The sequence below is a fragment of the Artibeus jamaicensis genome, unplaced genomic scaffold (assembly GCF_021234435.1).
Source record: "Artibeus jamaicensis isolate MK-2021 breed Jamaican fruit bat unplaced genomic scaffold, CSHL_Jam_final contig_889, whole genome shotgun sequence".
NCBI classification, from domain to species: Eukaryota; Metazoa; Chordata; class Mammalia; order Chiroptera; family Phyllostomidae; genus Artibeus; species Artibeus jamaicensis.
Genome location: NW_026522005.1, coordinates 2,321,275 through 2,347,687, shown reverse-complemented (window position 1 = coordinate 2,347,687; position 26,413 = coordinate 2,321,275). Strand labels below are relative to the sequence as shown.

At 41.4% G+C, this 26,413-nt stretch overlaps 1 protein-coding gene across 16 annotated transcripts in view; it reads left to right on the top strand.

The window, feature by feature from the left end:
• The window catches only part of FRYL (FRY like transcription coactivator), a 247,593-nt gene that overhangs the window by 209,646 nt on the left and 11,534 nt on the right, over window positions 1-26,413 (top strand). For all 16 annotated transcript variants that reach the window (XR_008389628.1, XM_053654987.1, XM_053654985.1 and 13 more), the window contains 10 exons: window positions 984-1,181; window positions 2,850-3,011; window positions 3,129-3,203; window positions 3,520-3,696; window positions 8,508-8,711; window positions 11,066-11,233; window positions 17,329-17,579; window positions 20,101-20,308; window positions 23,884-24,033; window positions 24,711-24,809. Coding sequence is in view for 15 of the 16 variants with exons in the window: in XM_053654987.1 (XP_053510962.1) it covers window positions 984-1,181; window positions 2,850-3,011; window positions 3,129-3,203; window positions 3,520-3,696; window positions 8,508-8,711; window positions 11,066-11,233; window positions 17,329-17,579; window positions 20,101-20,308; window positions 23,884-24,033; window positions 24,711-24,809 (1,692 nt within the window). In the remaining variant the exon portion in view is untranslated. The remainder of the gene's footprint in view (window positions 1-983; window positions 1,182-2,849; window positions 3,012-3,128; window positions 3,204-3,519; window positions 3,697-8,507; window positions 8,712-11,065; window positions 11,234-17,328; window positions 17,580-20,100; window positions 20,309-23,883; window positions 24,034-24,710; window positions 24,810-26,413) is intronic.

The following is a 26,413-nucleotide window of genomic DNA, read 5'->3' as shown; positions in this document are numbered from 1 at the left end:
ATTTCTACTCAGGTAAACATAAACTACTTTTTACAGTGGTATGCTTAAAATGTCACAATATTATGTGGGCATTTTTATCATTAAATATTTTATGCTCTAGGTGTTTTTATAGCAAGATGTCATTCACTAAATTGGGTAACTCAGTTCTGCAAAAAATTTTTCATTTCCTGTTATTGTTTTAATGGTGTCCCACCCCAGGAGTTTCAACTGTGAAACAATATGTATAATACAAGGTTGAGATATGGTATTGTCACTGTGAACAGTATGTATAACAAAAGGCCAAAATGTGATATTGGTAGAAGTAAGAAAAAAGTAGTTTTTGTATGTATTCTTTTCAGTAGATAGTAAAGGGAAAATAGTATACATTCTTTTTTTGACATTGATTCTTCTACACATAAATTTATCATGTAAATTATCCCTAAATTACTTCAGTAGAAAAATACAAAACTAAGAAAAGCAGAAAAACGATCAGGAAAACATGGCCGCCCTGCAGGCAGAGAGAAGAGCACCCCCTGCAGCTCGGTAACCCCCGAGAGCCGCACTTCAGCCCTGTGCTTACACAAAAATCTAAATTCTTGTTAGTGTTTTACTATTATGTCTAAAAAAGTATGATTAAAAATGTTTAATCTCCAACACTCAAAATATTTAGAGCCATAAAACTATAAACTTCCTTCTTCAAAAACCTGCACATATATGTAACCCCTTTGTTTGCCATGACTAGTATTTACGAAGCACTTATTTGAGGAATGCAAGATATTCTGATTCGAAAGCATTATTAAGTATGTGGTGTCTTGTAAAACTATCAGTATTAATAACTTGTTTTCTTTTTTTTAACTCAGATCTGTTTAGGACTTCTAAGTAAAAATGAATAATTCATAGGAGTTTTTGTAGAAACAATATTTTCATTGTTTGCAGGATAACTAAATTTTTGTTCTTAAATATATATTTGTAACTCTTACATGTCTGTTACATTTTTAACTCAGAGTCCTTATTGGAAGGAAGCCCTTAACATATTAAAATTGGTGGTGTCTCGCTCTGCAAGTCTCGTTGTGCCCAATGATAGCCCCAAGACCTACGGAGGAGACACAGGTTCTCCCGAAATATCCTTCACGAAGATTTTTAACAATGTCTCGAAGGAGTTGCCTGGGAAGACCTTAGATTTTCACTTTGATATATCTGAGGTAAGATGCTCAGGAATTGATATAGATGCTCTCATACAAATTTTCACTTGTTCATTAACATGCACTGACTGAGTTCACACGCAGACGCTGTGATAGGGGCTGTGAAAGGGAGAGGTCATGGGGAGAAGGCCTCGCTGGAAGCTCATGTTCTCCTGGGGACATAGGCAAATAAAAATTGTGGTCAGTGCTTGGCTGAAAGTAAAAGTACTCTAGGAATACATATACATCTAACCAGATCTGAGCTGAGTGTTGAAAGGTAAGTAACACTGGGCAGGCATGTGTATATGGAAGCTTGGGACAAGGAGATTAAATCCAAGAAAAGGCAGCATGTGTGAATGGAGGCTTGTAGTTGTGAGAAAGCATAGGGCTCTGGAAACTTCCAGTTAGTACAGCCTACCTTGAGCACAGGGTACAGAGAATGGAGGTAGAGTGTGATAAGAAATTAAGCTGAAGGCATGGGGCGGAGGCAAGACCTGTACAGGTATCTTCCCTGCCCCAGTAATAAGATGGTTTATCTTGCAGCAGTAGGAACTCTTAAAGGATTTTTAGCTAGAGTAGGACATACTTCTACTAGGATTTTCATTTTAGGATGATCAGTCTGGCAGTGGGAGGGAAAACAGACCAGGGAGAAGGAGAGGGAAATCAGTACAGAATCTGTCAGGGTTAGAGTCTGTCGTAGTGAGACAGGCACACAAACAGTCCATCACATGGCAGACTGTCCAAGTGTTAATCCCCCAGAGGTGGTGGTGCTGTCAGAGGGGTCTTCTTGGAAGTCTGGAGTCACCCTTAAAGATAAATTAGGGGTGTGCTTGGTGAATGTTCCATGCAAAAGGGGCAGCCTGTGCCAAAACACAGGTCCATAAAAGTATGGTGTGTTTGGGAAACAATAGCAGGTTTGGTTTTGCTGGTGTGTGAAGTTCAAGGGGACATGGTAGAAGCTGAGGTTAGGGAGGTAAGTGGGCACCAGATAATAAAAAAGGGACTTGTATAACATGCAGATGAGCTTGAATATCATTTCCAAATGCAAATTCAAGACAGTTCAAAGCCCAATACAAATAAATGAGTTTTGAATCTTCATAGAATTTTTACTGAAATAAATTTTGGAAACGTTATACATCAGATTCGTAGTAAGTTACACAGCTGTCTTCCTCTTTGAAGTTGTTACTTACCTTGAGTCTTTGCGAAAAGTACAGTATTGATGCACACTGAACAGTATGCGTTGAAAAAACATCAGAATGTTAAGAGACACTAAATCTGAATGGTAAAATGTTTTTAAGTACTATTTAAGAAATAATTAGTGTCAAATTTAAAAACATGGTAAAATTTATAAAAATATTTTATATTTTCTGAGCTTTCAAAGAAGACATATTTTATAATGGTGTGGGGAAAGGTTGGAGGTGGTTGTCTTTAAGAGAAGTGGATCTGTCTATATTGAAAATAGGAATAAGCTCTCTGATAGTCTCAGAAACTCATTTCCAATAAAATGAAATCTCTTGATTTAAAAAAAGACATCTTACTTTGATTTTTGTAACATCCACCACATGCTAAGTAATTTTTCTCCTTATGCTATTTTTTGGTTGGTTGTTTTTTAAAAATGCCACAGCTATACTGTCAACCCTTTCATGTTGAAATATTTGAGTTAAACACTGTCATTTTGTTTGTGTGTAGACACCAATTATTGGGAACAAATATGGTGATCAGCATACTGCAGCTGGAAGAAATGGGAAACCAAAAGTGATTGCTGTTACTAGAAGTACTTCTTCCACGTCTTCCGGTTCTAATTCTACTGCCTTGGTTCCTGTTAGCTGGAAAAGGCCCCAGTTATCACAGGTACGTTAAAACTGAACTTTCGTGGAATAGAAGAATCAACTTTATTGTGTGTATGAAAACTTGAGAAATTGTCTTATTTTAATAGTAATCCCAGCATTTGAATTTTTTTCCCCTTAGCGAAGAACAAGAGAAAAGTTGATGAATGTGCTTTCTCTCTGTGGCCCAGAATCTGGCCTTCCAAAGAATCCATCAGTGAGTAACCATGAAAGCATGTGTTTTAAAAATCATGTTATTCCATGAGGAAAGGGAAATTATTCTGTCTTCTTGCTTGCCTTTTTTTAACTTACCTGGCTTATGGTATTGACTAAGCATGAAAAAAACATGACTTGTCTCTGTGACACTCGGCAGCTGTGCCACTCACGTGGTCACCCAGTGAAATGTTAACATGCAGACCAAATGACACCTCTGCATTCACTGACAGTGGAGGCCTGTGGCTCTTAGGGCACTGATGTCTCGTGTAAAGAATGACAGAGCTGACAGATGGCTTTTTTTTTTGTGGGGGGGTCAGGTGGTATTTTCTTCTAACGAAGATTTGGAAGTTGGTGACCAGCAGACCAGCCTAATTTCTGCCACGGAAGACATAATTCAAGAGGAAGAGGTAGTGGTGGAAGACAACACCAGTGAACAACAGTTTGGAGTTTTTAAGGATTTTGACTTTTTAGATGTTGAACTGGAAGATGCAGAGGTAAGGATTTGGGGTTTCTATTGTAATATTTATAGAAGTTGTAACTGTATAAAAACTGAAGATTTGACCAGAGACTCTTTCCTTATTAAGGTCAGTGTAAGGTCAAAAGGATAAAAACCTAAATCAGTGTTGGGAACCACCCCACCTGGTTTCAGAAGCTGTAATCCCCCGTGGCTAAGGCTGAGTAAAGGACTGTGGGACCATAAGCCTCTTAGCAGACAAAGCTTATCTTCCTTGTAGGGCCACCACCTCTGCCCCCTTTCTCTTCACCCTGCTTGGCCCCGGGCGGATGACTGGTTAGCCAATGACGGGCAAGATTCCTCAAAAGAGGGATGACCTAAGATAGGCATGGCTGCAAAGGGGCCTCAGGGAAGGACTTGGAGGGCTATAGAAAAAAACGGGTGATGGACCCTTAGGTTTGAGGTAGCCTGAGTCCTCATTCAGTCTGCAAGAAGTCTCCTAATCTCTTGGCTGCCTTACTTCCCCTGCCAGACTAAGCCTGAAACAATGCCTTAAGCCTGTAACAATGCTGGAGGTGGGTGTGGCCCTGTGCTGGAAAGGGCGGGTTCCCTAGAGCCAGCAGGCCTAAAAGAATGCATAAAATCCAATGAAACCTACTTTGCTAATACTCTCAATTTAAATGATAAGGGTCCAAGCAGGAAGATACTTTGTTCCCCAAAGTTTTATCGTCCTTTAACTATCTTGACCCTGACTCAGAATAAGCCCTTGGAGTTCTTTGAATGTTACCTCTTGTTTAATCATTTGATGATGATGAGCTTTGTGTAGACACCCTGTATTCCTATGCAAATCGAGCCCAGTAAAGAAAGCCTGTGAAGGAAAGGGTCAAGGTGTCTTCCTCTCGAGAGCGGCTGGGCCCTCCCTTGTCCTCCACAGGGCTTGTTAGTCCAAGTGAATTTGTCTCCTCTCATCCATAACACCACAGACCCCAGGAGCTTGTGATCTGCGTCAAATCAGGAACTAATGTCTTTAGTACAATTAGTCCAACAGCAGAGTAAGGCTGAAATAAAAGAGGAGCATCTAATTCTTTGTCTTTACCTTTAAAAATAGAAAACTAAAAATGGATTTCATCGAAAGTTCTCTTAATTTTTTTTCAATTACGCTTGACATTTAATATTGTATTTGTTTGAGGTGTACAGCACAGTGGTTAGACATTTATGTAATTTACAAAGTGATTCCCATCAGTAAGTCTGGTGTTCACCTGGCACCATACACAGACAACTATTATAGTTATTAACTGTATTTCCTGTTGTATCAAAATTAGTTTTTCCATTTTGGGTGAGTTTAGACTTACATGTTTGTCACGTGATATACAAATTAATGCACATCAAAACAGTAAGAAAACTGCCCTGGCTGGTATGGCTCAGTGGATTGAGCGTGGGCCTGTGAACCACACGATCGTGGTTCGATTCCCAGTCAGGGCACGTGCCTGGGTTGCAGGGCCGGTTCCCAGCGGGGGACTCACGAGAGGCAACCATACATTGATGTTTCTCTCCTTCTCTCCTTCCCTTCCCCTCTAAAGATAAATAAATTTAAAATCTAAAAATTTTTTTAAAGAGTAAGAAAACTGAGTTAAAATTTATCAAACAATTTTAAAGAATGTGGTACTTACACTAAATTGGCAATTAAATAGTCTCTGGCCTTCTAGAACTTGTTTTTATGGCAGATGACGGAGACCCTTCCTGTGGCGGTCCTCACCACTTTCTTCTTTAGATGTGATGTAGCCAGTGCTCCTAAATGCCTCTTTTCATTCAAGACCCAAAGGGCTTTCCCCTCTAAATTGATTCAATTTAGATCAAATTGACGGTTGTGTTATTCAGGTGCTTTCTAAATGGAAAATCCAACTCAAAAAGTGTGTTTGTTAGCTCACAAAACCAAGATCGTCCAGAATCATGGCTTCTCTAGATACAGCTCAGTGTGGTCGCTGACCCTTTCTCTGCAGTCCTCCAAGCCCTGCCGTTCTCTCTAAGTCAGCTGGGCCTCAGACAACAGAAAAATGACTGTCGTTGCTGTGGGTGGCCTCCCACCCACTGCAGCAGTGTTCGCAAGAAGTTAGGGTCACTTCCAGAAATGCTCTCTGGAAAGGAAAGAGAAGTTGCTCTCCTAAATCCTTTAGCAAGTTTCTTGTCATGTCTCATTGGCCCCCGTTGAGACATTGGCCAGTTTCTGAAAAAATCACTCAGGCAAGATGGACAGGATTGCCCTGGTTGTCTTTGGAACCTATTCCTGTCACTGAGGTCAGCACCTAAAGTACAGGCACCCAAACCTGAGAAGTTTATGTCAAACAGGTCAAAAAAAGGTTCATTGTAAAACTGTTACAAATTTCTGTATTTGAGAGCCCCAAATGCCTTACTAAGTATCCATAGCATGTCATTGGTATATCTTTCAACAGAGAATTCAAGTTACCCATACAACACAACATATGCATTCATCAGAATTCTTGATGGGACATTTCCTTTGGCTCCAAGTGGTGAGATGGAGGAATGAGATGTCATGGCTTTGTGCCCTGTCCCTCCGTGAGTTGTTGACAAGAAACCAGATCAGGGAGGTCCTCTTCTGTGCTCAGCCGCCCCTGCAGACAGGAGGCTATGAGCACAGTGCCTCGTCAGACACACGGCCTTTAACACTAGCCTAGGAGCTGTGCCGGACCATTTTACCTTCTCCCGAAGACCCCATTGCCCAGGTTCAGCAGCTGGTGGGGCAGCAGCTTTTAAACTCCTTTTTGGTAGTGTGCTCTGTAGCCAGTACATTTTATGTCACATCCAAGGATATACCTGCGCACCTGCAAAATAAAAACTGCAAGAGTGTGTGTCCTTCCCCAGTGCTTTATGCACTTCAATATTTTCTATTCTCTTCCTTCCTTTTTATATTTGTTTTCCAAAAGGGCAGGTCACCACCCTCTAAAATAGATTTCACATCCACAACTTGTAAAACATGTTGTAGGAAACAGGACAGTCTTGAATGAACAATGAGGCAAGAGAGTGGGATGGGCGAAGGAGCCTGCTGCCCTATCTCAAGGGCATGGGCAGCTTCTGGATTCTTTGGTAGTTACTTGCTCTTTAGAGTTCAGAATTTAAAATTGTTAAAGATAGGCCCTTGACATTTTTATAACGATGAAGTTATTATTTGTTTGCTTTTTTTTATAAAGAATACTATAAATGCTTCCAAGTTCACCCAGTACTCCAAAATGTCAGCAGCAACAAAAATGGCTTTTGAATACAACTTTTCTTCAATTAAATTAAAGATGTTTATCGTAAGTCTGTCTTTAACTCAAGTGATGGCATTTTGGGGAGAGTGCTGCTAATTCTGCCTCATAAATAGGCCAAATCAAATGATAGAGATTTCCTAAAATCTAAGTATAGTCTTTCTTAAAATATGGTAACAGGAAAGACTCTGCTGCAAAACAAACAAACGTAACTGCTAACGAAATCCTGAGAGCCCACGGTATGTTTGTTCCTTCACCAAACACGCGCTGAGGGCCGTTGCCACCGTCGTGTATGGGCTACTACATAATAGTACTTGACGCAGGTTCTAGGAAGGCGGCTTTCCAAGCCCTGACTCTAGCAGAGCTCGAGGGCTCCTAGGATGTACCCTGAGAAGGAATGAGAGGGCCAAGGGCCAATGGCTGGAGCTCCTGGCTCAACCAGATCAGCTCTGGTTTCGATCATCAGTTTTATGCAGTCGACTTCCATCTTAAATCTCACTTGACATAAGTGTTCTTCTGCTTTATTTATTTTTTTTTAAGGATTTGAAAACCTCTGCTCTGGACAATCCTCTTGAGTAAAGAAACATAGATTATAGTTTGCTAGCCGACTCACTGTAACCTGTCATATTGGGGCTTAAGAGTTGTAAGAATGATATTCTTACAGGGGAAGGATCAGCTTAGAATAATAGAAATTTAATTTCTATAAATCCAGGGTGAAATAGAATTTGTCATATTTCCTCTTGACCGTTTAAAGTTGGCAAAAGTTATGTTTTGATAGCTGTAACAGCTTAAACTGTTTTATAATAAGAAATGACCATTTGATTTAGTCAGAACCGTCCTACAGTCTAAAATAATTATGACCTCGCATGTTGTCAGCTGCATGTTGGTATTTTACTGTAAGTCAGTTTTGCATTGTATCAAGTATTAAATCTGTGTAAATTTTGAAGATTTTTTTAAAGTTTGTGTTGCTGAAGTGTATGAAAGAAATGTTGTTTTAAGTGTCTGTCTGACTTGCTCACATATTTTGCATTAAACAGTAATTTAAATCACATGTTGGCTTCCTGCACAAAGCTTAACCCAGAGCTTGAATCAGTCTTTGAGTTAGAGAAATCACAACAAGTTTTCCCCAGAAGTGCAGTGTATATTTAAATGTTTGTCTTCGTTCTTTCTAACTCTGTGTGTTTTCCTTTTTGCTAACCAGGAGCTGCAGGTAAGTTGCAGCCTGGTGTTGTTGTTTATTTGTTGTTGTCTGTGATGTGTTTGTATTCTCTGTGACCCCCTTTGTGTTTGTGTATTAGACTAGAAATGGCCTAGATAGTAGATTTAGTTGGTCCCCAGTAATACAACATAGAAAGTAAAGAAAATCATTTAGTTAAAACAGGTTATCAACCAAATATTTTGATCTCTTGAAATATAAATGTTTATTGCTATTTTAAAAGTTTCAAGACATTGAAGGGCTGATTGAAACTCTGCTTACGACAGTGCATTAAGTATTTTTCATCTCGGTATATGTTTTCCTGGCATATTACATTTACTGTAGTTGTAAGCATGTATTTGAGGCCTTAGAAGCCGTGTCTTGCTTTTCCAGGGAGAAAGCATGGACAACTTCAACTGGGGAGTCCGCAGGCGCTCGCTGGACAGTATGGACAAAGGGGACACGCCATCCCTCCAGGAGTACCAGTGCTCCAGCAGCACCCCCAGCCTGAACCTGACAAACCAGGAGGACACGGACGAGTCCTCAGAAGAGGAAGCGGCCCTCACGGCCAGCCAGATCCTCTCACGCTCGCAGATGGTACACAGCCACCTTCTCACACAGTGACAGCTGGGCTCCTGGTGCTCTTAGCTTCCAACCTAGTGACTGCTGCTTCCCAATACTCTGTTTTTCATTTCAGTTTGGGTAAAATGCACACATGAAATGAAAATACAGAATCGCAGCAGTAATGGAGTCTTCCATTATCCATGACAGGACTACCCCTTGAAGTTGACATGCACACCCATTCGCTAAGACACATCTTATACTGCCTCTCTCCCAGGAGTGGCGAGTTCTTCCGGGCACTTTCAGAGGGCCTCCTCCTGAATGGTGCCTGTTTTAGTACCAGTGTGGACACCAACACTGCTTAATTCACTACCTTTTTCCCTTCCTAGTTAATGTGGAAAGATTGAGTACAACTTTGGTCTTTTTCACAGTGAAGTCAATTAGATGGAGGTTCTGACTAGTATCACAAGGGTTAGGTGGCAGAGAGTTACAGAATGAATGACAGATGAGAAAAAGAAGACTGCGGGTAGCGTGTTCCCTCGGGAATGTGGGAGTGGAGGGAGCCCAAAGGTGCAGTGGGAGCCGGGTTGGAGCTGGAAACGGCAGTGTCAGGAGCAGCCACCGCGGTGCACGTGATCGGGATCGGCCGGCCAGGACGGGCATAGCCCCCCGCTCCGCCGCTCTTCTGTAAGTGCCTGCTCCACACTGAACAAGACCGTGCCTCTCCTTAATCGGGACCCATTTGTTCCGCACCCGGTCCGCCGGGAAGGTGTTGGCAGTGATGTCAAAGGAAGGGCTGAGCTGGCTTTAGACCAGATATGAAGTTGTTGGTTTGTGATTGGCTTCTTGTCATCTCATTTTTCAGCATCACATTGTTGCCCCAATATGTCTCTAACTAACCCCACCACCACCACCATTTAAGCATTAGAAGGGTAATTGTTATGATTCACTGAGTGTTTAAGATGTGTCAGTCTCTGCTCATGGTGTCTTACCTGTATTAGTCACTATAACTCCTGGACCACTAGAGGTAAGGATGGTCGTTGCAGCCCTGCAGGTTAAGTGGCTTGTCCTGGGCCACACAGCCAGTAGGTGGGAGTGCACCAGGGCCTCCGGGCCCATGCCTCCCATGCGTGGTCCTCCATGGGACTATTTTCAGTTACAGGAGTGGTTGAGTTACTGGCAACAGTGGCCAAGTGAGTGACAGGCCCTCCCTGGAGTCAGAGTGCAGGCTCTGAAGCCGGGGCATTGCCACTGCCCAGCGGTGTAACTGTGGCCAAGATACATAGCATCCCCCTTGAAAAAGGCCTCCTGACTGTGTCCGCCTCATGGTAACTGCATGAGGAGGAAAGCCACCCAGCCCACAGGAAGCTCCTACTGAAGGTTAGGCCTCACGAGCACCGGGGGGCAGGATCGACTGCCTCCTTGTAAGGCCAACCCCCGGTCATACTGGCAGTGAGAGAAAAAAGCTTGAAGTTGCTTCCTCCTCATGGGAAAAAATAGGTTGTGCCTTTACCTACTGTGCATCACTAACTTAATATTTTCATGTTAAATATTTACCATGAGCCCTGGCTGGTGTAGCTCAGTGGATTGAGTGCGGGCCTGCAAACCAAAGGATGGCAGTTAGATTCCAGTCAGGGCACATGCCTGGGTTGCAGGTCAGTTCCCAGTAGGGGATGCACGAGAGGCAACCATACATTGATATTTCTCTCCCTCTCTCCTTCCCTTCCCCTCTAAAGATAAATGAATAAGATCTTTAAAAAAAATATTGACCATGAAAAATTTAAAACCCTGCTTAAGAGGGAAAAGCGTAATATTTTCCTTTATTCTAATTACTACCACTTTTCAAAGAGTACAAACCAACTAATGATAGACTTCCGTGACAACCACTTCATTGTCCTAATTCTTTTGATAATACTGAAGTTTCACGGTTTCAGCCTACGTAAGGGGACAGCCAGTTCAGAATTAAAATCAGCCCCATTTCCTGAGAAGCCACTGCGTGCTGGGCATTGAGGCCACAGGGGGGAGCCCCTGGCTCACCGACGCTCAGACCCCTGAAAACACAGAGCCTCACCCTAAAAATAGGAATTTCAGTTCAAGATGAGCACAGTTCCGTAGAGCTCCTCCCCTTTGACAGCTTTGTTTCACAAACGTAACCTGTATAAAGGGTATTTCAGTTCTGCCGATGGGTTAGCTGAATGCATTAAGAGTACCAGTTCTGATAGAGACTGCATCGGGTAAAAGGCAATTTCAGGAAGTCAAAGAAGCTCTTGCTAACTCACCTCCTCCTCCCCCCGCCCCAATTATCTTATCATACAGCCATGTTTCTTGTGGCCTTTGTGACCGACACTGACTCATAGATAAATTCCTTATTTTACTATTTTTCCTTTTAGTTGAACAACGATTCCGCTGTGGATGAAACCGTGCCAGACCATTCTGACTTACTTCTTCAATCTCAAGATTCCACCGGCAGCATCTCAACAGAAGAAGTGCTTCAAATCAGAGATGAGACCCCGAGTTTGGAGCCTTCCCTAGACAATGCTAACCGCCAGCTGCCTGAGGTGGGGAGAAACTGGGGCTGGTGCACGGCCAATCTGGGCTCGTTCTAGCACTCTGGCACATCCCTTGCTTTTCTTTCCAAAGAGTTTTCGTCTGATAATGCTAATGATTTGATTTGTGTCAGTATTTCTAACCTGGTGGGTTGTTTTTAAATGAAAGTCAAATCTGATGATAAAATACAGTTGATGGATTAAGGAAACGACCCACAGGTTAAAAATAATCTTGAGCATTTTTAATGAGCATTTCGTGTTGCAGAATGTGATTAGGTTCACGTACAGCCGCTTCTCTGGGGACGGGAGCATCTTCTGTGGCGCTGTGTCTTCTCTGAGGACCGCTTTTGGTTTTCCGTTCTTTTTGCTTTGTATTTGGGTTTATGTAATTGGTGCTGTGATTGGGATGGAAACCTCAGGCCAGCTGTGTTAGCAGTTGTTTAAATGAAATCTTTTAAAAAGACTTTGGAGCTACTAGTATCGTGTTCTCTGGGAAGGCCTGTGAGAAGTAAGCCAGATTCCGAGCTAATGACTGACTGAAAATAAGTAAGTATTAGTTTTCTTAGTGTTCTTTTTGAAGATTATTATAACTGCTTTTTAAAAAACTGTAACTGTGTAGCTCTGTCATAGGTGCTTTTATGCCTTCGTGACCATTAGGAAAATACTGTAGTTTTTTCAATGTTCACCAAATTCATGTAGTTAGAGCTCATCATTTTAGTAAGTTGAATTCTCACTCTTTTAGTAAGCTGATAATGCATTTTTACATCTTTAATGGTAAACAGACATATTTTGATATGAAGGCATTTTGGCAACTTTTTTTAAATGCTCACACTAGCTGAAGTTTAGACAATTAGATCCAACAAGTATTAATTGAGATTTTACTAAATGCTGGGCCTTCAGTTAGGTGCTAGAGAGAGAAATAAGGCATGAGCCCAGCTCTCCCAGGTGCATTATCTATTAAGGGAGACAGAGAAGGTTAAAAAGTAGCGTTACATTCCAGTACGAGAAACCCAGTAACAGACATGTTCAAGTTCAAGGCTTTGTGAAAGTCAGAGGCTGATCACCTGTGCATAGGGTGCCGGTGGTAAGGGACAGGCTTCATGGCAATTGGGGTATTCCAGACCGAGGGACAGCACGTGCAAAGACGTGGCCATGTGAAATAACATGGTAGGTTCAGGAACAGCAGGAAATTCGGTGTTTGGAGAATTAATGGAGGGGGAGGAGCAATAGGAGAGACGGTTAGGGCCTAATGAGATATGAAGGGCCCTATATGCCGACTAAAGACTTCAACTTCATCTTACGAGGAAAGAAAGTTATAAATTTTCATTCTTTTAAGATACACCTGTGACAAGCACTGTATTAGGTGTCGAGGCAGGAGTGACTCGAGCATTTAATCACTGACCCAGTATTTACTGAGCCCCTACCGCAGGCTGGGCGCTATTCCTGGCACTGAGCTAAGCACTCTGTGAAACAAAGGCTCCTGCTTTCATGGAGCCTCTTCCAGTGGGGGAGACATAATACATGGTCAAACAAATCAAATGTAAATACTGCGTCGGAAAGAGGTCGTCTTACCATTCATACTAACAACATCTAACAGCAGTGTGGGCTTGGTGAGGGAGAATGTTGGAGAGGGTGGCATTGGAGGTGAAGCCTAAGTGACAGGAAGGAGCCGGTCCTTGGCGATGCGGTGGGAGAATGTTCCAGGCCCAGGGAGCAGCAGCAAAGGAGGCCCTGGAGTATCTACCTGAAGGGCAGCAGGCCGGCCAGTGGGACACAGTGAACATGGGAGCAAGGAGGGAGGCGGAGGCGGGGTCAGAGGGTGGGCTCCTGGAATCACTTTTAGAGGCCACACAGCAGATAACCGCTGGAAAATTGGAAGCAGAAGCACGTGATCTGGTTATGTTTATTTTTTTTAAATTTCAGCTTTTCTAATGGAGAAAGCAAAGTAGGTTCTTGTACCTGCTACAGGGAAAGATTGTGGTCTCATTGTGTTTTAGTAAAGTCTCCATGATGGAGGTGGGGACCTTGGATTGGAAGAGGCCGAGATAAGGAGAGAAGAGTATTAGCAAGACAGAAGGGGAACCTGAACTAAGACCGAGTGCTTGACCGTGGGAAATGTTTACAGGAGAGAACTGACACGGTGTAGAGATGCACCTGAAGTAGACAGACAGACTGCACTTTTCAGCTGTCGGGAGGCTTGTTAGGTGGGCGTGAACTGCTAGTCACCATTCTCCTTAGAAACGTGGCACAGGAGATGGGTGCTAGAAATCTGTTCTTAAGAAAAGCGGTGTGGTTAATGTTGTGTGTTTCAATTTTGTTTAGCAAATATGGAACTCTTATTTTTTGGTTATTAAAAGCTACAATCATAGTAAACCACCTCCTAGAAATACTTTATTTTTATTGGAAATTCATGTGTCCCATACAGTATATTGGAAACTGGGGTATTTCGGGTGGGCATCCATTCATCTAACGTTTCTTAATGGACATCGCTCCCAAGGCGCCCTGAAGCTCCCGAGGGCACTTCTCTTTGCTGAAGGAAAAACACTTCGGTTTATGAGATTTTTTCCTTTCACAGTAGTGGGTTTCATTATTACCATAAACTTTGTGAACTGGTGGATGAAAATGAAGGAGCTATTTTTAAACCATAGTATATCATTTAGAAATAGCTATATAGACGTTAAAACCATCATCCAAAAGAATGCTGCCCACAAGAGAACCAGTTTGTATCCTGGGTATAGTGGCCTGATTTGGTTTCCCCCGCTGTGCTTAAAAATGTCAAGTGACCCAAAATCGCCCCCATTTTTAAAAAATGTATGAAAGCACCAAGGTATTGAAGTAAAAACATAACTCTGTTACTTAAAGCATTTTCTTAAAATGAGAAATATAACTAAATTTACTATATTTTATGAAGAAAAATCCATCCCTAGAATTGAATCTTTCTCTTAAATTATGTCAATATCAGGAAGCTAAAACAACACAGTGACACAGTTCCTGTTATGACAGAAACTTCTGGGCTCTGGAAGGGATTCCATTCTGAACTTGTGTTTACTAGAGAAGCCTTTACAGAGGATTTCTTCTAGTATTTATAATAATTAGAGGCCAGTTCATGGGTGACAAAGTATTCCTTATAGGTATTGAGTTTTTTAATGTAACAAAGTATGTTTGTGTGTATGTTCATTTGTCTAATAAGAAAATTTGATTTCCGTAATCTATAAATATAAACCTGGAATCCATTTCATTAGCCCAAAAGCATTCTGTTCATGAAATCTAGGTGTTACAGAAAAATTCAGCCCTGACCCGTGTGGCTCCATTGGTTGGGCAACTGTGACACAAAGTGACAGGTTGCCAATGCGATTCCTGGTCATAGTACATGCTGGGGTTATGGCTTTGGTCCCTGGATGAGGTGCACAAGAGGCAACGGATCAATGTTCACACATCGCTGTTTCTCTTTTCTCCTTTCTCCCTCCCTCCCCCTCTCTCAAAAAAATAAATAAAATCTTTTTTTAAAAAGAGAAATATTAGGTTGTCTTAGATGACCAAAATTATAATCAGGAGTTCGAAGGAGATGATAAATGGGTAAAACACAAAGGATTTTTAGAGTAACAAAACCTAATGTGTATGATACTATAGTAATATATATAAAATACATTATATATTATACAAATGTATATATTATACATTTGTCCAAACCCATAGAATATACTATACCAAGAGTGAGTCAAATATAAACCATAGACTTTGGGTGATAGTGACGTATCAATTTGGTTTATCAATTATAACAAATATATTACTCTGGTAGGGAATATTGATAAAGAAGAAGTTGAGACATGTGTATGGCTAGAAACTTCTGTACCTTCTTCTTTATTTTTCTGTAAACCTAAAACTTCTCTAAAAATTGTCTATTTTTAAAAAATAAATATTCAGCATATATTGTAGTAATAGTTACAGATAAAACATCAATCTTAAAATTATTATTTAAGGCCCTGGCTGGTGTAGCTCAGTGGATTGAGCACGGGCCTGTGAACCAAAAGATCGAGGTTCAATTCCCCATCAGGGCACATGCCTGGGTTGCAGGCCAGTTCCCAGCAGGGGCCAGTTTCCAGCAGGGGATGCGCCAGCAGCAACCATACATTGATATTTCTCTCCTTCTCTCCTTCCCTTCCCTTCTAAAGATAAGTAAATAAAAATTTTTTTAAATTATTATTTAAGAACAAATGACTAATGAAAAATGAGCATGTTAAATTAAGAAGTTTGATGGATTGTTTTAACCTGATATGTTTAACTTGATATAGAAGGAAAAATTAAGAATAAAAACTCAAGTATAGAAATGTCTCTAACACTATCACATAACCTACCTTTCCAAATAACTGCTGCTCACCCCTTTTGTGGTCAAGTCATTAAAAAGGAAAATTTCAGGTGGAAACCTTCGAGTGTGTTAGAAAAGAAGTTAAAGTATTATTCTGTGAAAGACAGCCCCTTCATGCACCTTTGTATTCTCTTGCTGTATTTCTGTGCCTTTGACAACTTCTGATTCCTTTTTCCTGAAATACTATCAATCTTAGCCGGGGCTGCTATGACAAAATACCATAAACCAGGTAGCTTATCAACAGTGGAAATTGTTATTTCTCATAGTTCTGGAGGCTAAGAAATCTAAGATCAAGGTGCCAGCCAGCCAGTTAACGGCCTGGTGAGGGCACTCCTCCTGGTAGCAGGTGGCTGTTTTCTTGCTGTGTCCCCTGGGGGGAAAAGACGTAACCAGCTCTCTGGCCTTTGGCTCTGAGGGCACTGAGCCCATTCATGGGGACTGCACTCTCACGACCTAATACCATCTCATGGGGCTTTAGGGTGTCAAGATGGGAATTTTGGGAGGACAGAAACATTCATTCCACAGCACTGTCTCCACGCCATCTTTGCCACAGCCCATCACACTTCCTGCAGCCAGATGTGGTCTTTCCCTTCTCTGAGTACCAGCAGCGTTTTCTCTGTTCCTTGTGGTATTCACCTCTCTCTCACCACATTCTGTGTTACTGTCATTTGCATACTAACCTAACCCCATTATTTGCTTGTAAACTTTGTCGTTAGTCATTTATTTCAGAGCACCCAACCCAGAATCTGGTCAAAAAATCCTTTTTATTGTATAAATGAATTTCACAGATGAAAAAATTAAGGCCCAGGCTAGTGGTGAAAAGTCAAAGGTTCTGACTTTCACTTCTAATATTTTGGAAGGAAAATTCTATCTTTATCCATGAAAAAAAGATAAGAAACTACTATAAAACTATGGAGTAACTTAGGTTTAAGTACTAAAAGAAGCCAATCTTTATTTCTAAAACTGTAAGGAACCAATAGTGCTTATTTTCAAACTGATTAAACAAATATCCGTGCAAGTTTTCATTATCATTTGGGGTTAGAAGAATGCAGTCATTCTATTTGATAAATGAGTTTGTAATTTATTTAATTTTCAAAAATAAAAGTCTAAAATTTCCCAGTGTTTTCTGAATTGTAATTCACTGAAGAAATGAGGTATTGTGGTCTTAATACTGAAAACTGAACATCACAGGTGTTCAGCTCACTTACACCAGTAAGACCATGAACCGTCATTGTTTCAGTCCAGAATCCTCCTCATTGGTCAGAATCTACTCCTGACCCAAGGGCAGCCCAACAGGACCCGTGGATGAACTATTTTCAGTGACTCCCCTTATATCCAGAATTCACTGAGTATAATGTTCTGGTGTAATGAAAGAAATGATATTTCATATGAGAGAGAATTTATAGTCATATAAATCCCTTATATAGAATTAGACTATGTATGAAAGAAGATATCTTACCAAAGAATGTATTTCTAAGTACATGTAAATTCTATTAAGAAAACTCCTTAGGTTTCTATGTGGCAATAGGTGATACATATTAATTTCAATTTTTTTTTAACCAGGGACTATTTTTTAAAATTTTATATAACCAGAGTCCAAAGACTCTAAAAATGAACTATATAAATGAAGACAACTTAATAAAATAGTTGTATATGGATGGAAATAGTCATTTATTCTGTGTTGATAAAGTCATCTTTGTTTTAACTTTATTAAAGTCCATAAAAATTACTGTTTTTACAGGATACAAGTTCTGTATTAAAGGAGGAACAGGCTGTTACAGCCTTTGAAGATGAAGGGTCCTATATAACTCAAGAGCAGCAGGATTCTCTGGTCTGTCGGGGAATTCTTGATCTGGAGGAGACAGAGGTACCGGAGCCCCTCGCTCCTGGAAGCTGCCCAGAGTCGATCTGTGAGGAGGACGTCACCTTAGCTTTGAAAGAGCTAGATGAACGGTGTGAAGAAGAAGAAGCCGATTTTTCCGGACTGTCTAGGTGAGGACAGTGTCACAAACACTCTCACGCGATGGTTTCTTCTGTCCCGTGCCCTCCCAAGTATGACCCGCTGTCCCAGTTTTATTTAGTTCTGTGTATGTTTTATTTCTGCGTATGTTTTAGTCTAGAATCATACTGTCTTCGTTTTTAAAGATAACATGACTTACTCTGATGGGTTTGTTTTCTGTTATTAATATTCACTGAAAATAAAATAAACAGGCACTTCTCAAAGCCTTGTGACATTACGCTTTTAGAAGCACAGCAAACACCTATTTTGGCAGACTGCCTAACAGCCAGATGTTAAAATCAATACTGGGTCATGGCCAGATCCACGTATCAAAATCATGGAGAGAACTTTTCTGATACCAGAATAAACCAGAAATATATCAAAAAATCATTTTGCGGTTTCATTATCGGTGGTCAGATTTTTCAGGTTAGACATATAATGGGCAGAAGTGATGATTTCTTTGTACTGTCAGGTGTTAGACGGTTCTTTTCTTTTTTTTTTTTTTTTTTTTTTTTTTTTTTTAATTCTCACCTGAGGACATTTTTTTCATTATTTCTAAGGGGGGGGAGGAAGAGAGAGAGAGACACACACACACACATCAATATGAGAGACAGACGTTGAATAGTTGCCTTCTTGTGCATGCCCCAACCGAGGGTGATTGAACCCACAGCCTGGGTATGTGCCCTAAGCAGGAATCAAACCCGCAACCTTTTGGTCAGTGGGACAGTGCTCCAACCAACTGATCCACACTGGCTAGGGCTAGACTGTTCCTTTTAAACATTCCTCTAGTCAACAATTTGAAGCTCCTTGATAATTACTGTCATACAAAAATTAATATTTAGTAATCAAGTATGTTGATTTTACTTGTGCAATAAAAATTATTCAGTTATACTTCAAGTGCTAATAGAGCTTTAACACATACAAGTAAGGAAATTTTTCACTGTTAGCATATCTGTACTGCTTCCCTATATGTGAAGTGCACACTCAGATAGTAATAACACCTTGTTCATGACCTTGTTTTCGACATGACCGTAGCCTATGCAGTCCCCCACTCACTGGTCTTCCACAAGTCCAGGGCTGCCAGAAATGACATGGAGGTAGATATCCAGCTATTTATCTTTCTAAAAGGCTAAAGCCAGACACTTAACTTTGGCCAAGTACTGAAGCTGAAGCAGAACAGAGCACCCCTACTGTTTATAGAGAGACATTAGGCTTACAAGGGTACATTTTCTTCAGATCAATCACCACAGTGACATTCAAGAAATTAAACTTTTTAGGTATAATTTAACTTTTCACTTCAGATGTCTGCTTTATTTTTATCTCCCCGCCCCCCAACCTTTACTCAGAACCCTCTCTTCTGTATGAATCACTCCATAATGTCTGTGGAGTGTTACAGAGCTGCCTTGTAATGTGAAACAGGCCATTGGAAGACCTTGAGTAACACATTTCACCAAGGACTGTCTGACGCAAGCTCCATTTCACCGCCAAGACCCAGAGTTATACACTTCTTTGTAGACTGCCCAACCCGAAAACATCCTTGTCTTTTTTTGTTGTTTCATTTTTCTTTATCATCTGGCTGTTAGGATTATAAATTCTTTAAAGAAAGTGACTGGGTCTTATGTTTCTTTTTAGTAAAATCTGCTATTGCCACACTGCTAAGCACATAGTGTGTGCTCAGTGAAACAGCTGAGCTTGTGCTGTGAGTCAGGGCTTTTACTGTGTTTGGACCTGAAGTCCCGGGTTCAAACTCTGGTTCTGTCATTTCCTACCCAATAACCAAAGCACGCTGTTTAACCTCCCTGCACTTTTATTTCCTCACTGAGAAAACAAATAATAACAGTACCCAACCCTCATAAAGCTGCAGTCAAGATTGAATGAAACAGTCCATATAAAACACCTAAGACAGCCCTTGACACAAAAGCACATGGCCAGAACCTTTTAATTATCACTATAATTTGGACCTCCAAAATTGACCATTTAAAATGAAAGTCTTTTTAAAAAATAATTTACTGAGGCAAATTGGTTAACATTAAATAAATTTCAGGTGTACATTATAACTTATCTGTATACTCTTGCGTGTTCACCACCAAAAATCTGCTTTTTCTCTGTTAGCATATATTTGACCTCTTTATCTAATTCGACCTCCTTCACCTCCCTTCCTCTCTGGCAACCACCATTCTGTTGTCTTTGTCTGTGAGTTTGTTTGTTCATGTAAAACGAAAGCGTTCTAATCCAAATTATTCATAGCCATTATTGAAATTAGTAGCACTAGCATATCATAGGACTTGCGTTGCTTTCAAGTAGTCACATGAAATTAGATCTTTAATTCCAAAGGTGCTAAGTAGAAGGGACATGGAAATCTGCTTATTTGTGCTTTTTCATGCTTCCGTACAAAAGTTTAGTTTGTTGTGTATTCATAAAAATAATCTGCATTGGATAACTACAGCTATTTTAAGAAATCGAGTCTGTTCTTCTAAGATAGCGTTATGATTGCTGTGATATTTGTGTCAACAGTCAAGATGAAGAAGAACCAGACGGCTTTCCAGACGTGCAGACGTCCCCTCTGCCGTCACCATTTCTTTCTGCCATAATAGCCGCTTTTCAGCCGGTGGCCTGCGATGACGAGGAGGAGGCCTGGCGCTGCCACGTCAACCAGATGCTGTCTGACTCCGACGGGTCCTGTGCCGTGTTCACGTTCCATGTGTTTTCCAGGCTGTTCCAGGTCGGTGAGGTTTAACGTTTCTGAATTGATGTTATTGTTACTTGATTAAGTTACGGGTTTTGGGTCTTACATCAGTATTTAAGGCTCTCAAATTTTAATATTCCCACTAATTTTCTTCAAAAAAATTTTTTTTCCTGCCCAGACTGGTGTAGCTCAGCGGGTTGGACAATGTAACACAAACCAAAAGGTTGCCAGTTCGATTCCCAGTCAGGGCACATGACTGGGTTGCAGGCCAGGTCTCTGGTGTGGGGTGTTGCAGACCAAGTCTCCAGTTGGGGGCGTGTGGAGGCAATCACCGATGTTTCTCTTGCAAATCATTGTTTTTCTCCATCTTTATGCCTCCTTTCCCCTCTTTCTAAAAACAAACAAACAAATTAATTAATTAAATCTTTAAAAAATTTTCTTTCCTTAGAGAATGATATTACTAAATTTACATTGTGATGTAAACTTTATACAATGACTACTACAGATATCTCTAAGACAATTTGGATAAAACTTCAAAACAACTAAAATTCTCTGCAGTACACCAGGCACCATGAGAGACACCAAAGAAATAAAAAGCATGATCCCTGCCTTCAAGGAGCTTACAGTCAATAATATTATTAAAAAGTTTAAATGCTAAAGTAATTGGTACTTTTATTACTGTGTGGAGACCTTGAAAAATTTAGCTAAGGCTGCTTCCAATCCTAAAAATAGTAGTAACAACAAGCTGATATTTTGAGTGCTCACTACATGCTAGGCATTATGCCGAACTCTTTACATTAAGTATTTAATTCTTACAACAAACCTGTGGAATGTACATATATTTTTAGCATTCTGTAGTGAGGGTCACTTAGGCACAGAGAAACGCCACCGTTTAAGCCACTAGCCTCTGAACTGCCCACCCCGTTGCCACCCAGCCACCTGTTCTGCTGGAAGCTCTCCCTCCGGGAGGCGCTGCACTGCTCGTTCATTGGGGCGTTTATTAGTTCTGTAGTTTTTGCATTGCTACTTGATTTTCTGTTTACATTCTTTCATTTCTTTTGGCATTCTAAGTTTCTTAATGCCTGAGGTTGTGAGTTAGGCTTTTCAAATCATAGTGACACCTAACAGTGCTACACATACACACACAGGCACACATTAACTATCTGTATAATTAGTATACTAATATTGATATAGTGTAATCCATTGAGTGCTCCCTGTGGCTCTGACATTATCTGATTGTTTTATTGGAATGAACATTCATGAGTTTTGAGAAGAGACCACTCTTAATGTACTTTTATGACTTTAATTAAAGTCAGATTAAAGCCCCATAGCCAAGGATAGTAAACTACATTTACCAAAAATTTCTTTCAGCTAGAACTTAATTTTAGAAGAGCTATTACTCAGAAATGTGAGGCCTTTACTTCTAGAGCATTCCTAATGTCTCTCCTCAACAAAAAGAAATTAATTTATTTTTTATTTTTTTATTGATTATGCTGTTACAGTTGTTCTATTCCCCCCTTCATTCCCCTCCACCCTGCCCCCCCAACCCCACCATTACCCCTTTAGTTTATGACCATGTGTCTCAAGTCCTTCAGATTCTATATTTCCCATGCTGTTCTTGCCCCCCCATCTATTTTCTATCTACTGTCTATGCCACTTATTTTCTGTACCTTCTCCCCGCTTCTCCTCCTCCCACTCCCCTGTTGCTAACCCTCCTTGAGAACTTCATTTCTATGTTTCCACTCCTGATCTAGCTGTCCTTTTAGTTTGCTTTCATTTTAGGTGTGGTTGTTAATAACTGTGAGTTTGTTGTCCTTTCACTGTTCATGTTTCTTTAACTTCTTTTTCTTAGATAAGTCCCTTTAACATTTCATATAATAAGGGCTTGGTGATGATGAACTCCTTGAATTTGATCTTATCTGAGAAGCACTTTATCTGTCCTTCCATTTTAAATGAAAGTTTTGCTGGATAGAGCAATCTTGGTTGTAGGTCTTTAGATTTCATGACTTGGAATACCTCTTTCCAGCCCCTTCTTGCCTGTAAGGTCTCTTTTGAGAAATCCGCTGACAGTCTGATGGGGACTCCTTTGTAGGTGACTGTCCCCTTAGCTCTTGCTGCTTCTAGGATTCTCTCCTTCATTTTAATCTTGGCTAATGTAATGATGGTGTGCCTTGGTGTGTTCCTTCTTGGGTCCAACTTCTTTGGGACTCTCTGAGCTTCCTGGATTTCCTGGAAGTCTATTTCCTTTGCCAGATTGGGGAAATTCTCCTTTATTATTTGTTCAAATAAGTTTTCCACTGGCGGCTGTGCCTTTCCCCCTTCTGGTACCCCTATAATTCGGATGTTGGAGCGTTTAAAGATGTCCTGGAGGTTCCTAAGACTCTCCTCATTTCTTTGAATTCTTGCTTCTTGACTCTTTTCTGTTTGGCCATTATTTGCTTTCTTCTGGTCCACTCCATTGATTTGAGTCCCAGTTTCCTTTTCATTGCTATTGGTGTCCTGTACAATTCCATTCATTTCAGTTAGTTTCGCCTTCATATATTTGTCTAATTTGTCGGTATAATCAACCAGTTCTGTGAGGATCCTGATCACCAGTGTTTTAAACTGTGCGTCTGTGAGTTTTGCTATTTCTTCATCGCTTAGATCTATTGGCTCTGGGGCTCTGAGATCCTCCTGCGCCATTCTTGGTCTGTTCGGGCCCTTTAAGTGTGAGAAGCGGCGTCTTGGATTCCCAGGTCGCTGGGTTGTGACGCTGTATGTGGGGGCGTGGCCAGAGCAGGGAAATGGCGACCCCCTCTGCCGCTTCTCACAGCTGGGTGCGGAGGAGCAGTGCCTTAGGTGGTTCACCTGGGCCGGGCCACTCAGAGTCACTGGGTTATGACGCTGTATGTGGAGGTGGGGTCAGAGCAGGGAAATGGCGGCGCCCTCCACTGCCGCTTGCCGTGGGGACCTGCTGGCCCGGTCCAACCGCCCACTCCCTCACCTGTCCACCCACGCACAAATGCGCAACCTCAGTCAACACGCAGCCCCGGGCCCGGCTGTCTCCCCCGCGGTCGCTCGCCTCGTGGCTCGCTGGGTCGCTCACTAGGTCTGACCCTGCGCCTGGATTCCGCGGGCCTGAGTGTGTCTGGCCGAGTCCTGTGCAACCCTGCTCCGCCAGCCGCTGGTTTCGCCCCTTACCGGTCAGGCTGAAGAATTTGTTGTTAACAGACTTCCGAAAAGTTCAATTTTCCGTGTTCTGGCTATGTTTTCTGTTGCTAATATTTAGTTTTCTATAATCTTGGTTGTGTGAGAAGGCACGGCACATCCACCTATGCCTCCATCTTGGCGGAAGTCCAAAAAGAAAATAAAAACCTCAAGAACCAGGGGTAGGTGAGGGCATGTTACAAAGCAGTAACACTGGTTTGTAAATATTTGGTCATTTTTAGAAATTAATGTTTCCTAAGGAAGTACCTAAAAACATGGCTTTACAGATCAGTTATTAGGAATCTATATATTGCTACAATATTTTAAAAGAAAACATTGCCTCAATTAATAAATTATCCTTCTTAAAGATGAAAAGAGGCCTTCTTAGGAAATAATCAAACTTTTTCGTATGCTTTTCTCCATAGACAATTCAAAGAAAGTTTGGAGACATAACTAATGAGGCGGTCAGCTTTCTTGGTGAGAGTCTGCAACGCATTGGTACCAAATTCAAAAGTTCATTGGAAGTGATGATGATGTGTTCAGAATGCCCAACAGTCTTTGTGGATGCTGAAACAGTAAGTTTTTACTGAGGGCTCATTATAAAGACTAAATTTGAATAGCATCATTCAATAAATAGGCTATTTAAGAGGTAATTCAGCATTGTAAAGTGTAAAGGTTCATATTTTCAACATGATTATAAATATCTAGCAGAATACAATTCCAGTGTATCATAGGCAGTGACTTGTGACTATTCCTGCCCCTCCCTGGCCTACTAGAGGAGGAGGCTAACAGAATCTTGCTCAAGAGATGAGTACTTTTTTCATGATGCCTGAATGAAAGTGGGGAGGGGAGGACTAGACCTCCCCTTGAGAACCCAGTGGTCCTTGGTCTTCCCACCTTGTTTCCGAACAAATTCCTACATTGTGCATTAAGATATTGAATGAAACTAAGGTTTAAGAAGGTTAAAGGTGTTGCTTTCAAGGTATGTACTGATCTAACATGCATTTCTTGCCTGTCAGACCAGTTTTTTAAGGCATCTGTCTTCGGATGCCTTAAGGCAGCTAGTCCTTGCTGACATCCTGGAGGTCCCACTTGATTCTTATTCTGCTTCAGTGAAAGGTTAGCCCTTAGTGTGGGGCGCTGGCACCAAGCTGGGCCACAAACCAGCAGAAATTCCACGACCCAAAAGTTGCTGATCTCATGGCTGTGACCAGAAACCATAACCTGGATCACTGTGTTTCTGCTTTGACAGCTGATGTCATGTGATCTGCTAGAAACACTCAAGTTCAGTGTTTTGGAGTTGCAAGAACACCTGGATACCTACAATGCCAAAAGAGAAGCTGCTGAGCAGGTCAGTCTGTTTTTACTGTGTAAGGAGAGCAGTTTGCCTATTTTTTTCCCCCTCCAGTTTCTTGTACCTATTTTGTTTTTATTTTTATTTTTATTATTAATTAAATGTGTTAGGGTAGCATTGGTTAATAAGATTATATGGGTTTCAAGAGTACATGTTTATGATACGTGATCTGTATATTGCATTGTGTGCCCACCACCCAAAGTCAAATCATCTTCCATCACCATATATTTGCCCCTTTAACCTTTACTTCCCTCTAACCCCTTCCCTCTGGGAACCACCGTTCTGTTGTCTGTGTCTGTGAGTTTCAGTGTCATGTCCCACAGATGAGTGAAATCGTGTGCTTCTTAGCTTTTTCTGACTGATTTATTTCGCTAGCGTCATGTTCGCAGGGTCCATCGCTGCTGTCACAGTCGGCAGTGTTTCGTCCTTTCTTATGGCTGAGCCGTGTCCGCTGTATCTGTGCACCGCGTTCTTTTACAGTCCTCTATCAGAAGACACTTTGGTTGTTTCCATGTCTTGACCACCAGGAATAATGCTGCAGTGAACATGGGGGTGCATGTATTTTTCAAATTTGGGGGGTAAATACCCAAGGAAAGGAAGTGCTGGGTCACATGGCAACTCCGTTCTTAACTTTTTGTGGAACCTTCATACTGTTTCCGCAGTGGCTGTGCCAGTTTGCATTCCCACCAGCAGGGAATGAGGGTCCCTCCCTCCACAGCCTCGCCAGCACTTGTTCTTACCTGTCCTGTTGATGGCAGCCATTCCGACTGGTTGATGGGAGAGTTGTGTCTCACTGCCGCTGTCATTGAGGTTCTGTAGTAACTAGTGAAGTTCAGCATCTCTTCTGTTCTGTTGGCCATTGTGTGTCTTCTTGGGAGAAGTGAGAGGGACTACATCCGACTAAAAGCTTCTGCACAGCAAAGACGACCGCTACAAAATTAAAGGGCAACCAACAGAATGGGAGAAAATACTTAATAGCTCCAACAAGAGGTTAATGTCCAAAAAATATGAAGAAATCATACAGTTCAACGCCAAGTAAACAGACAGTCCAGTTAAAGCATGGGCAGAGGACCTGAAGAGGAGTTTGTTTTGACACTGGAAGTGTTATTAGCCGGGCAGCCGCAGCGCTGAAGTAGAAGAGAGGACCTCTGAGCACTCGCCTCTGGGTTCTACTGAGAAGAGCGAATGTCTTTCTCTGGGTTTTAGAAACTGGCTAAGAGCACAGTGGAAAATGATAGCTTTATAAGAAGCTTTTGTGTGGGGACTATGCAGTTGCCGTTTGCGTTGCAAGCGCGAACATGTAAGTGTTTCTCTGAGAACACACCATGATACTGTGATCTAGAAAACCTGCCGCCCGTGACAGAGTTGGGGTCTTTTTCCTGTGGGGGGTGTGCGTGGGCAGGCAAAGGCAGAGATGGGCGTGTAACAGATTGTGCGTGCTACCTGAGGCCTGTTCCCCCCACTCCAGTCTGGCACTGCAAATAACCTGGGTCTTACTGCTTTAATAGTCCAGATAAGAATATAGGGCACAAATACTATAGATGAATAATTTGTGACAAAAGTAAAGTGTCACTTAAATTATAGCCATAAATAAAAGTACT